Source organism: Dipodomys spectabilis, unplaced genomic scaffold, assembly GCF_019054845.1.
Source record: "Dipodomys spectabilis isolate Male_0828 unplaced genomic scaffold, ASM1905484v1 ptg000019l, whole genome shotgun sequence".
Lineage (NCBI taxonomy): Eukaryota > Metazoa > Chordata > Mammalia > Rodentia > Heteromyidae > Dipodomys > Dipodomys spectabilis.
Genome location: NW_024870696.1, coordinates 17,105,952 through 17,119,330, shown reverse-complemented (window position 1 = coordinate 17,119,330; position 13,379 = coordinate 17,105,952). Strand labels below are relative to the sequence as shown.

Sequence of the window (13,379 nt, the reverse complement as noted above, 5' to 3'; positions counted from 1 at the left end):
ACTAGAGTGCTGGGGATCTTATTTGGGATAAATCTTGCCCACTCCTGAAGCAAAGAGAGGTAATGTTATAAGGGTGCAGGAGAATTGGATTAACTATATGGCCTATTCATCTTTACTTTGGATTGCTATGTTCATTTTGAATTAATGGCTGCAGACCTAAGCCTCTTTGGTGGAGGTACCCCAGGAAATTTAATTTTTTGAGATGAGTACAATTCATCAGAAAGTGAGAGTATAATATAGCAAAAAGAATATTAAAATCCAGAATGAAGAGATCTAGGCTCTTTTCGCTGATTGCCACTAACGAGCCTTGGAAACAAGACGGTTCACCTTTTAGGCTCCCTTTGCTCATTTGTAAGAAGGAGATTGGGTACTAAGTAGTTTTCAAGATGTCATCTGTCTTTTGGATTTCATCTGTCTATACTCCTTGAAAACAAGCCAGCAAACAAACAAGCAAAAATATAAATCTCTCTTTAAACATTGTGGCTTTATTTCCTGATGTATACCCTGTGGCAGGATTGCTGAATCATGATGATTCAAGGAACCTCCATACTACTGTCCATAAGGACTTTCTTGAGTCACATTCCCATCACAGGAAAGAGTTCCCTTTGCTCCTGATCTGTTGCCAGTATGTGTTATCTTTTTGTGTTAATGATATCCAGGCATCAGTGACAGGTCTCTAAGACCTCCCAAGTTTTGCTTGAAACAAGGTGTCAATTTTTATGATTTTTGAAGCCTTTGGGTGTGAGGCTTAGATAATCATACTGAGCAGAACTATAAAGTCTCGATCTATCTGTAGCTAGCGACCAAGACTGAGTAATTTAAAATGAATAAACGTTTATTGGCTGATGTCATGTCTGGAGGCTAAGTCCAAGATCAAGAGATCAGCATCTGCTGATGGCCCTCTTGATGCATTATCTCATGGTAGGGAATAGAAGAGAGAGAAGGGATGGAAGAGAGCAAGCCAGAAAGAGAGAGAAAGAGAAAAGTACCTTTTTAAAATCCATATCTTTATTATTATTATTGTCAGTTGTAAGGCTTAAACTCAGGGCCTGGGTGCTATCCCTGAGCCTCTGTTGTGTTCAAGGCTAGCGCTCTACCACTAGAGCCATGGGACCACTTCTAGTTTCACAGGGATTTTCTTGCCTCAACTGGCTTTGAACCACAATCCTCAGATCTCAGCCTTCTGAGTAGCTAGGACTATAAACATGACACACTGGTACCCAGCTGAGAAAGAAGGAAAGGGGCAGAGAAAGAAAAAGAGAAAAAAAGAAGAGGCAAACTGGTCATTATGTGAGGAATTCTTTCCTGCCACTATTCTACAGAAGAGAGCCCTCAGGACCCTACTTATGAAATGTAGGTTACATCCTTTTCTCATGTTTGTGTCTTAATGTTAACACTGAGCTACTATACTCAGCTAAGATAGAGTTCAGTGGGTTTCCTCAAGGGCTAGAACCATGTTTAAACTCTTTCTTTATCCTCATAACAGTACCTGCTATGGATACTGATAGAGAGTAAAGAATATTGAGCAACCAAATGGCTAACTACAAGCACAGAAAAGAGAGAGCCACCATTGCCAAGGCTGTCACTATGGTAAACAGAAGAAATAGGAAATGCCATTGGACAGAGAGGGGAAACATAGGTCCCATGGTTTCCCTTATTTGCAATAACTAGTACATGTGAAGGACAAGCAGAAGAGGGCAAAAGCTATGTACATATGACCATATAAGATGATGTTAAGCGAAATGAACCCTAAGATAGGGACACAAATATCTTTTTTTCTTTCTTGCTATTGTTTCTAACGTATTTATAATGTACCATGTGATATCTTTGTTTCTTTGTATGTTCCTCCCTGATATCAGTGCCCTGCATTTTGTATATACACTTCTCCAGCTTGGGGAGGGGAAGGGAAAAAATAAAATGCTTAAATGGATTGACCCATTGTAACAATGAGATATACAAAACACTATGTTGAAAATGAACTTTACAACCTCAGTGTGTGTGTGTGTGGGGGGGGGGGGAGTTGTGGAGGTGGGAGGGAAGGGATGGTAGGGGGAAAACAAAGGAGGAGGCAACAAAGCTCAATAGGAAATGTACTCATTACCTTGCTCATGTAACTGTAACCCCTCTGTACAAAATTTTTACAGTAAAAAAACGTACAAAAAAGAAATAGGAAATGCCATTGGACAGAGGGGTCAAACTCATCCTATCGTAAGAGTTCTTTCCTGTAATAATAGCAATTATACATAAAGAGGAAATTATGTTCATCTTAGGTAATTTCCAAGGTAGTAGAGGTCATATAGAATAATATTCTTCTTTTTACTTCCTCTTTTATAGCCACTTATTTTGACATCTCAATTTCTCAGACTACAATTATCACCAGGAAGCTGGCAGCATGAGCTTTAGAGTAACACCTAAAGTAGGTGTAAAGCTTAAACATTATAAGAAGACTAATCCAGGCAGTCTGATTTATTTATTTTTCCTAAATTCTTTTTTTTCCTTGCCTATCCTGAGGCTTAAACTGTGGGCATGGGTACTGTCCCTGAGCTTCTTTTGCACAAGGTGAGTGCTCTATTTCTTGAGCCACAGCACCACTTCTGGCTTTTTTTGAGTAGTATATTGGAGAAAAAGAGTCTCATGGACTTTCCTGCATAGGCTAGTTTTGAACCATGATCCTCAGATCTCAGCCTTCTGAGTAGCTAGGCATGAGCCACTGGCACCTGGCACTTTTGCTAATTCTAAGGGATTAAAATTTTTGCCTCAAAGATAAGTCCCAGGTTGTGTGTGTGTGTGTATATCTGCATATATGTCTATGCATGTGCCTGTGTGTGTCTGTGTATGACGCATGTATGTGTGTTTGTGTGTGTATATGAGCACATGTTGGTCTCTACACATTTATCAACCTCACCTTCTAGTATAATGAAAATTACAAATATTCATGTTGGTGACTTCTTTACTCTGTAAGTAGTTTCATGCCAAATAAGCACGCATAAGGAGTGTTTTTTTTTCTTTACATCAGCATAGATACAATGAGAGTAAGCAGTTTATTCCTTTAGGGAATTTGAAAAGTAGACTTTCATGGAACATCATTTTCTGTTGTTACAGGGTAGGTGCGGTTCACTAGTGAATGGTGAAATTCAGCCCCATCACGATGGGCTTAGAAACCAAGCCTGGCATCCTCCCTCGGGAATGTTTCCTGAAAGAGGAGACATGACCTGAGGCCAACACCTTTAAGTCCTAAGATTTAAAATCTCCTTTACATTCAGCCTTCAGATACTTTCAAATTTTAGATCAATCACTCACTTTTCCCTTCCTATTTTTTCCCCCATTATAACTTTGGATTCAAGCTACTGGGCTTCCCAGGCCCATGTTGCCATAGGAGACTCTGTTTGTTGAGGGTGGAGTGGTTGTTTTTGGCAGGTTCAAGGGTGGGGATCAATTAATCCTAATAGGTATATAGTGCAGTAGACACTTGGGACTTTTTGATCTTTTCTCTGTATTTCTGTCTCTTTTATAAATCCTCTTCTCTTCCCTGATGATCCTTGAAGAGAAGGAGAGAAGGAAGGAGCTTCAGGGTGTTATTTGAGGGCCTCACAATAAAAGCTCAGTGGGACCTTGAGCAGATCACCTAGGCTGTGATTGCTTTTTGACTTGTCTTCCCTAGAGTTGTTGAGATGAAAAGCATTCCTGCAGTAAACTCTGCAAAGAAAGCTTATCCAGGATTCTTTACTAAACTTATTCAAAGTGTAGGCTGTTCTTATGAAAAGATATCTAGGATACCTTTAGTAATGCCTTAGGAAGAGCATATTGCTATATATAAGAACATGTTATTTGGGGAGCTCCTTTGGATTTGTATAGATAATAACATGGAAAAGAAAGGAAGGAGGGATGAAGTTTGGCCAGTGAGTCAAGGTTGGAAGGAAAGTAACAGATGTCATGTTGGATGTGTCAAAGGCACTCCCAACATATTTGTAAAAGAGAAAATAAACTCTGGGAAACCTCGGAAGTTGTAGGTGGTCCTCTCAGAGAACCCATAGGTGCGAAGGATGCACTAGTTGTATTTCATCTCTGATCATTTGGCTGCAAGTTTTGACCCAAGCCCTGACTGTATAGTTATTCCAAGTTCTCGAAAGCCAGGGTAAATGGCTCAAGTATTAAAGACATATGCTCATCTTGAAATCTTTTATTCCAGTGAAGCCTGAGTTGAAAACAATTCATTTTGCTTCTTCCTACTAATAGACATTGCTGTACAGCTGGGGGACAGCTGTTGAGTTGAGATCCACCCACAAGTAGCAGCTTTCCAGTGGTTGGCAAACTGGTACACAGCTGGAATGGGATATTCAAATGACTTCAGGACCCCATAGAATAAATCAAACATTGAAGTAATAACTTGGATGCGCTTGTTCTGATGTAACCCAATTGCTAAAAATTATTTAATGGCCGTTTTTGAGTTGAGTGGTCTATCTCATCAAAGCCCAGTGTACTAGGAAATAATCTTTCTCTTTGACATTACAGGAGAGCAGAGAAGAGAAAGTGGATGGAACATATAAACTAGAAAGTAACCTCAGAACTCTACATTCTGGGGTTTGACCCTAAGACCCTTCCTAAGCCTTTGCATTTGGGCATTTGCTCAGAATGGTGATCAGCCAATGTTCTCAAAGACATGGACTGGCTGATAGAACCTCCTGGACAAAATGGGACCATGTCTCTCTTCAGAGATAGCTCTGACTGTGTAAAAGCAATGTATTGAGCCCCTAAGCTAATTTTTGCCGGTTCTGTGGCTTGAACTCACAGCCTAGACACTGTCTCTGAGCTTGTTTTTGCTCAAAGCTAGCACCCTATCGCTTGAGCCACTTCCAGCTTTTTCTGTTTATGTGGTACTGAGGAAACAAACCCACGGCTTCGTGCATGCTAGACAAGCACTCTGCCACTCAACCACATTCCTAGTCCCACGGAACTATTTTTTAACTGCTGCTCTTATCACACATTCGCTTTTGGGGTGAAACAGTTGGTTAGCTCTGGTTTAGTCTGGACCCCTTTTCCACTTTGGTTCCTATTAGCTGGCAGCAATAAGAGGAGTCTTAGTTCTCTCTAGTCTGACCATAGGACTAGCTTCTGTGCATCAAGTGGCTGCATATGTGGGAATATTCCATTTTCAACCCTGCTGTCTTCAATTTTCAGACAGCTGCTCTTTGGATAACCATCAATTGAGTCTTTGTAGCCTCCAAATACTTTTAAATAAAGACTTCACAGGTGGACCCATTGCAACAATGAAATGTACAAGATGCTATGTTGAAAAATGAACTTTACAACTTTGGCAGGGAGGAGGGAGAGAGATGGGAGGGCAGAGATGGTAAGGGGAAACAAAGGAGGAGGCAATAATGCTTGATAAGAAATGTACTCATTACCTTGCTCATGTAATTGTAACCCCTCTGTACGGTATTCTCACAATAAAAAACTTATTAATAATAAAAAAGACTTCAGTGTACCAGGAGAAGGGCTGGAGGTTTTAGCTTAATAGAAGCAATGCAAAGCCAAAGCATATGACAACTAAAACCAAATTCTGTTTCATCTGGCTGTGGGACCTGGAGAGATTTTTATCATCTTTACACATCTAATAACAGAGGAGTTGTAAAACCAATCTTGCCTAGAACTCAGGCTTTTTCTGAAGGTGGTCAGAGTTCTGATGTGTGAGACTGTTTGTAATCTATATAACTGTAAAGACCAGTTACTTCAAGAAAGCAAAATGATTGGTCAAAGAGTTTAACCACCCATCCCAGACCTTAAACTAGGCCAGAACCTGATGTTGCAACATTGGGCAATTCCTGAGACCTAGTTTTCTTACTTCAAGGTCTTTCAGCTTCTTGAGAATGTGTCTTGCCCTTGGGTACGCTCCCATACTGTCTAGAATTCTACAGATTGGATTGGAGGGTGGGGAGGGTGAGTGAGAAAGAAAAAGAGGTCTAGGAAAGCTGCTTAGAGACCTCTGGCTCTGTCTCAACAGCCTTTTCAAGCAGATGGTTGGTGTGACACTATCAACAACCGTGCCTACTGCCACTATGATGGAGGTGACTGCTGCTCTTCCACACTCTCCTCCAAGAAGGTAGGTAAGAGCCCTTAGGACTCAGGGGAAGACAAGGAGATTCCAGGACGCGGTGGTTCTACTTTATGGTGTATGATGAACGAATACTCGAGGTTCTAAACTTGAGGATCATGGTATTTAGTGTATACTTTCAGAAAATAGTGACATTGTGTCTCTTTATTCCAAATATTCACTGGCCATTTAACAGTATTCTCACTGCTGATTCTAATTTGTCAATCCAGTGGCCCAAAGATTTTGCGGCTGGAAGTCTCATACTCACCCCAGGTGACTCTATAGGTCAGAATAATAATGGTATCTTCCTCTTGAGAATTCTGGATCATCAACAAAATGCTTTTGTTTATTATCCATCTTCATAATTAAACAAATAATCTTAGATAGCACCTTATAGGCTATTGTAAGCACATGTTGAATGAATGGCTCCTACAAGCCACCTACAATACTTGGGCCCCTATCCTGAGCAGTAGCCTTTTGCTTGATGTGCTTTATACTCATTATTCTTAGATGATAGTCTGCAAAATTAAGTAGGCTGAAATCTTGTACTGCTATGAGTAAATATCTAAGTACTCCAAAGATGTTTGAAGCTGTTTGACCAACCAACTTGACGAATCAGAAATATGCCGGTGTTCTTTCCTTTCATGTCTCTACATGCCTAATGTGATCATCTCTAAGCAGACTTGAGTACTCTCTTTGTTGCAATTATTTATTAATCACCTACAATATGCAGGGCACTATTCTCAACACATATGTATTAATTTATTTAGTGCAGAACACGTAGGAATTTATCACATGATTATCCAATCTGTGCCTCTTTTGTCTAAAAAAAAAACAAAACAATAAATTCTGAGCAAAGAGCAACAGATCAAGACTTTGGGTAGAAAGTCAGAAACCTAGTTTTTATCTAGCTAGTTTTGATTCTCAGTTGTGAGAGGAATGGGGCAAAGCACCTGTCCCTGCACAGGAAGGCCTGGCCAGTTAGGAGGAAAGCAAACAAGCCCACCTCACCCAATGCAAACCTGTTCATGGATTTCAGTGCCTGGGGCCAATATATACAACAATCAAGATTGTTGCTTTGGCTACTAAGTCACATTTGAATCAAATGTGCACATATGCTTGGAAATTTCCCCAAACAGCCCCATCCATTCTCGAGCCTAGCTGTCCAACCATCACTGAAAATGTATGTGGAACTAGTACTACAAAAATCATATTTGATTGCCAATGCCCAATACTTTTCCATGGTATTAAAACATAGAAACTAAGCCACTTTGATCATATTTCCAAAGTGTCCTGTTCTCTTTGATGGTACTTTTGAGTAGACAAAAAGAGGTGTGTATCTGTTGCTAGCAAGGTAAGCAGGAGCAGACCAACTTTTGCTGAAGTATCTCTGGCATGGAAGAGGGATTACTATGTAGAAGGAGGGTAATCAAGCCAAAATATATCATGCACTCCAGTAAGACAAAATATGATGCTTCTTAGGGCATCAAAGATGATCTCAATGTCTAGAGAACACCTAGGGGTCAAAGTCAGAGAGCTAGCCTGTAGATTCTGAGCTTTAATTGTCATTACTCTAAATGAAGTCACTCAACCTCTGGCCTTTCAAGTAAATATGAAGTACTAGTGTTTATATTTCCTGATGTTTTAAGGAATTTTGTTATATTGAGGACAGCAACAAAAATAATATTAGACATCAGTGGGAATATTAGAAATGGTTCTGACAGAAACTAATTATAGGTGCCTGACAATATATGTAAACCCATCCGTTTATTTTAACCACACAAGCACTGTCTGTTGTCTCTCTCACTTTACATAAGAAAAAAGCCAAGCAAGGAGTGATTATCTTGTCTAAAATGACATGATGTATAAATGAGAGACGCAAGTGTTAATTTCAACTCTATGATATTAACCAACAATTCTCTACTTCTTCCTGGACCAAGTAAGAAAGGCCAACTTGTTGAAAAGGAGGAAACTTGGTACACACATGCACACACACACACACACACACACACACACACACACACACACACACACACAGTGGGTTATTTCAACCTGCCTTTCTTTCCCCTAGGTCATTCCATTTGCTGCTAACTGTGACCAGGATGAATGCACCTGCCGAGACCCCAACGCGGAAGAAAATCAGTAATTGTGGGATCAAGCTCCTCCTTCCTCTACCCTGGAGGCAGCCAGAGAGAGTAAACAAAGGGCAATGAGGAAGAGAGGCCATGTAGTGGAGGCAGATTATAAGATGGCTGGTTTAGAAACAGAGGAGGATGCTGATAGGTGCCAACTAATATATTGAGTAGCCTGAGTAGTGAAGAATTATAAACTAAACTTTCTTTGAATGTCAGTTGGCTAAAAATGGAAGGAGAAATATAATAAACAGCACCCTCCTCCCCCATCTCTATTCTACCCAACCTTATCCTCAACTTTTGCCCTATTCCCCAATTTGCACCCTGTCAACTGCTCAGCCCCACCCAATGTGTAGATCCATATCAAAACATCAGAGGAGAAGTTGCCAGGACACTCTGTTAATACTGGTATCACACTGATTAACATCTTTTAGGGTCTGTCTACTCTAAACTGGCCCTTGCCCTTTCTTTTGTGTAATCTCTTAAATCATAAGGTTAGTTATTAATTCTTTATGAGTATTTAAACATAATTCTATAAATATATTATAATATTATATTTTTTGCTGTTTACTAAGCTAAAAAATTTATCCATTGTTCCACATATGCTGCTGAGAAGTTCATGTCCAAAATTAATGCTGAGGCTTTGAGGACAGAAACACCAGTTTTTCTGCCATCTTTTTATGGAGAGAGACTAGCAGGTTGAGTGGGAAGTGGGAAAAGAGAGGAGAATAAATGGAATTCACAATGCTAGCATGTCAGCTGATCATCTTCTCATAACCGGGAAGCCAAGCCCACTTAACAGGATACGCAGGTTGGAAAAATAATTTAGAGAGACATGGACAATGAGGTGTGATGGAGCAGGAGATCTAGACAATGATTTATAAGTATCTATCACATAAACTTCATATGAAGTTTGCTCCATTTCTCAGAATGTGCAGCTGGCGTTGGTAAGACAGGACTGTCTCTACTTCTATATGGACCTCTTCAAAGTGTGGGTGGCAGGTAGTCAGCCAGTCAAAAAGTTGTTATTAGGGCTCATTCCCTAAATGCCAGGATGATAGGAACTTAAACACTCTTCATATCTAGTGGATGGTCTCCTTCCTTGTTAGAAGTCCAAACCCTGTCCATCACTCACAGCCCTATCACCAACTGTTGATTTTCTGAGATAAAATACTTTGGAAATGAGATGAGATTAAGGTGGGAAGACAGGAAGGAAGGGGTCAAATAAGATCAAAGAAAGAGAGATGAGAGGTCAGGCTGAAATCAAGTTTGAGTTTAAGGGGATGAAGCAAGACAAAGAGACTCGGCCATTGTTCCAAGTCTCCAAAGAGGCCCAAAGTGGCTTCTTTGAGCAATGCAGCAGCTGACATAAATTGTATTGAAACACAACCTATATCATCACATCTGGGCAAACCTATAGCATCAAGTTGGGCAAATTATGGAAACACATGGAACAAGGGTGACACTCTGTGGGGAGAAAGAAGAATTTCAACCATTTAGGATCCATTTTGTTGTCTTTCCTCTTGTTCAGATGAATTACACAGGACATGGCCGTTTTAACCTTGCTTCTGTTCATATGCATCCCATCTTCATTAATTTTTTGGCATGTGGTCAATTTAAGTTTTTTTTCCCTTGAAATAGTTTCTGAGTTAGAGATAGTAAGGAACAATTTCTGTTCAACATCCTGTCTTATCATCATCATAAAAAAGGACATGAGTCATGTGTCTCCCAGTTTCTTCTCTAATAGAGACCAAGAACCAAACTTAGAGCTCAACTTCAGCTTTTCCACATCATCTGCTCTTTGTGCTGACCAGCTATTTGCCTCTTCCCATCAACACTGAAACAATGGCTTTTCAAAAAGGAAATATTATGTGCCACAATAACCTATGACCCCCCAATATCATATATGAAGAAAAATATTGTAGAATGAAAAATCAAAAATATAGACATATATATCCATTCATCTGTAGGCATGTGGTATGAGAGCAACAGTTATTAGGTAAAGAACAGAGTTTGTCCATCTGAAATTCCCTTATTGTCTGTGGCTAACCATAAAGGAAACTATCGCCTAAGTATAATTCACTTCATAAGCTCTGCTTATGTAGCCCTGGGAAGGCAATTAACATTTATTTCTGGGATACTGATAGGCTTTAATATGGAAAAGAACATGGAAAGCTTTAGATTTTCTATTTAAAAAACAAAACACAAAGCACATTGTAAACTTGTTTTCCTGGGGGTAGAGGAGGGGACATCCAAATTCCTGGATGTGTGTCAAGCTCTGTCTTAGAACATCCATCCAGAGACTTGGGCAGAGTTGTACTTATGGTGGATGTGATCCAGCACAGCAAGGATACAGCCTTCACGAGAACTATGGAGCCCATGATGTCCACCAGTATGTGTCTATGCTCAGTCCCTTCCCAAGAGTAATAGTGGACCCCTGTGTTTCTTTCTTCATTTAAAAAATAGTTGCTACTCTGTTGGCAACATGTACAACTCAAAACTGTGCAGTATTTGAAAATCCCCTAGGTTGAGGGCTGCCCATGTGTCTTTCAGTCCTTGTCCCTGGGCCCTAGGGTTCTGAACGATTCTGGTCACTGTTAAAATAAAAGGACCAATAAGCCATGTTATAGAGCCCAAGATAACAACTCACATTTGCTTCAGAGGGTTGTCTGCATTCTGCTACTCTTACCTACCCATAGAGCCATTGAGAACCTGTCCCAGAGGGTCTTTATTTGTTGTTGTTTCAGGGTCACTGCTCTGTTTCTTCTGTTTCCTAGTAATTAGAAGCTCTGGTACAAAGGTTGCCCAGGGAGAGCTGACTAAGCAGGTAGCCTCCAATCAGAAGCACAAGTGAGAAGTCAGAGTGACATGAATGGACAGATCCTGGAAAAAAATAAGTGAATAAAGGAAGTAAAGAGCTCTGCTTGATTCTCTACTTCCCTTTCCTCCATGGTACAGCATTGGACTTGGCACTTCATCTATTCTGCGTGATCACTATTGAGTGTGTCAGTTAGCATCCAACAGGATAGCCTGATTTAAAAAAAACATAGTGAAAGGAGCTGATCTACTGTATTGTAACGTAAGATAGCTACAACCAGTTATTTTGTAAGATTATAAAATGTTCATTAAAAAAAATCAGCACACAAAATGTGAAGGGTGTATGGTGTTTTATTCTTGAGTTTATATCACCTCCTGATTTCCAAATCACCTTCCTTGGGCTCTATGCATATTCAAATCTCAGTTATTTGTTAAGTGGTTGGTTGTCCATTCTTTTCTGTCACTTAAAAACTACTATTTACATGAATAGGATGTGTAAGGGAAATAAATGTGACAATTCACAAGAAACAACACATAGGAAAATGAACTGTGTTCAATGGTAATGTCCAGTGCCTCAGATGTCATTTAAAGAGGAAATAAGCATCACTCTTAGAGGCCAAAGGTAGGTGCATTTTAAGGATGGTTGGTAAAAGATGCACATGACTTGACAAGGGGTTGGGGCAAGAGAAGGCTAGGGAAAAGATGTAAAAGGTAGGAATGAGAAAGATTACCCATTGTGGCCATCAGTGAGGCCTCCATCTAAGCTGGAAGGCAGGCTAACATGTGCTTAGCATATGGTAAACACCATCGTAATTAACCCCAGAAAGATCTGCAAATCATGTGTTCTTACTTCACAGAAGAGAACACCAAGCAATTCCATGGACAAGGAAACTAAGTTAGGTTTGAGTCCAATCTGTGGGACACTAAAATGTAAGGTGCAACAGAAAGATTAAGACTAATCAGGCAGGGAAATGTAAGAGAATACCCAGAATGATGTCCCACAATTTGTAGCCATGATCATCAGTGAGTAAATGGAGGCAGAATGAGTAGACTTTATGGGATGGGTATTTATTTGCTCTTTTTAAAACTTAATTGAGGACTAGACAGATAAAAATTGGTTGGAAATGTCATAGAAAAAAATGTTCTCCAGATACCATTGGCCCATGACTATAATCCTAACTACTCAGAAGGCTGAGATCTGAGGATCATTATTAGAAGCCAGACAGGAAAGTCCTGAAAGACCCTGATCTCCAACTAACCACCAAATTCATATAGTCACAGTAGAGCTGTGGCTCAAGTGGTAGGGCATTAGCCTTGTACAAAAAAAAAGCTCAGGGAAGTGCTCAAGCTATGAGTTCAAGCCCCAGAAGAACCAGCATGCAAACACACACACACACACACACACACACACACACACACACACACATACACATACACGTATTCATCTCCCTGGAGTAAACTTCTACATCTGGGACTAAGATCTCTGGACATGCCAGGCCCTATTTGGCTACTGGCAGTGTTGGATGGATATCTCAGCACACCTAGCAAACACAGGAAGCTTTGAGAAATAAGTAGTTAGATTCATGGAATTGGAACTTGGGAGACAGTTATGTGGTTAGAAATAAACACATTATAGTAAAAAAAGAATACTACCTGCCATCTTCTTTGAAGGTTTGCAAAGTGCTTTCACATGTTTTCTGGTTACCCAAGGGCAAAGCAGAGCAGGAACAGTTCTGACTTTTTTTCCTTATTTTTATAGAAGAAGAAACTTAGAGAGATTATTGGACAAACTAAGTTCACATATCAAAGTTCAAATTGGGATGGGAATCCAAATGTTTTTGCCCCCAAATATAATGTGTTTTCTGCTCCATCATTCTTAGACCCCCCCCCCCCCAGGCCCAAGAGAGAACCCAGCTCCAATGGTAATGAGAAATGTTAACATCTATTTTACCTGTTTCAAGATACCCCTCATTGGTTTCCTTGTCATTTTCTTACTAGTTTCCCTCTCCTACCAGCTCGCCATAGCAAATGGGAAGAAAGTCTTCTTGAGCACCCTTCCAGGACCCTCTCCTCATGCCAGGCCCTGAGGATAAGCAGATGCCCTTGCACATGCCAGTTAGGACAGCTGGACAGAAACTCTGGCAGGGCTGCCTCCTTTTTTAATAGCTTCTCCAGGGAGAGCCCTGGTCAGAGACTTTGGAGCTCTGGTTTCCACTGACTGACAAACTTAAATGATGTGATGAGTCACTCATAGCCTGGGAGATTCACTACTCAGAGATTTAGGCCAAGAAGAGGATGAGGCCCTCAGTCGGGTGGAGGAGTCAATGAGAATGGTTTAC

General features: G+C 40.3%; 1 protein-coding gene across 1 annotated transcript in view; it reads left to right on the top strand.

Annotated features, from left to right (window-relative positions):
* The window catches only part of Pappa2 (pappalysin 2), a 214,997-nt gene extending 203,647 nt beyond the window's left edge, over positions 1–11,350 (top strand). Inside the window, 2 exon segments of the mRNA XM_042674437.1 lie at positions 6,002–6,100; positions 8,163–11,350. Of these exon segments, the coding sequence (XP_042530371.1) occupies positions 6,002–6,100; positions 8,163–8,237 (174 nt within the window). The 3' untranslated portion in view covers positions 8,238–11,350.
* The last annotated feature ends 2,029 nt before the right edge of the window (positions 11,351–13,379 follow it).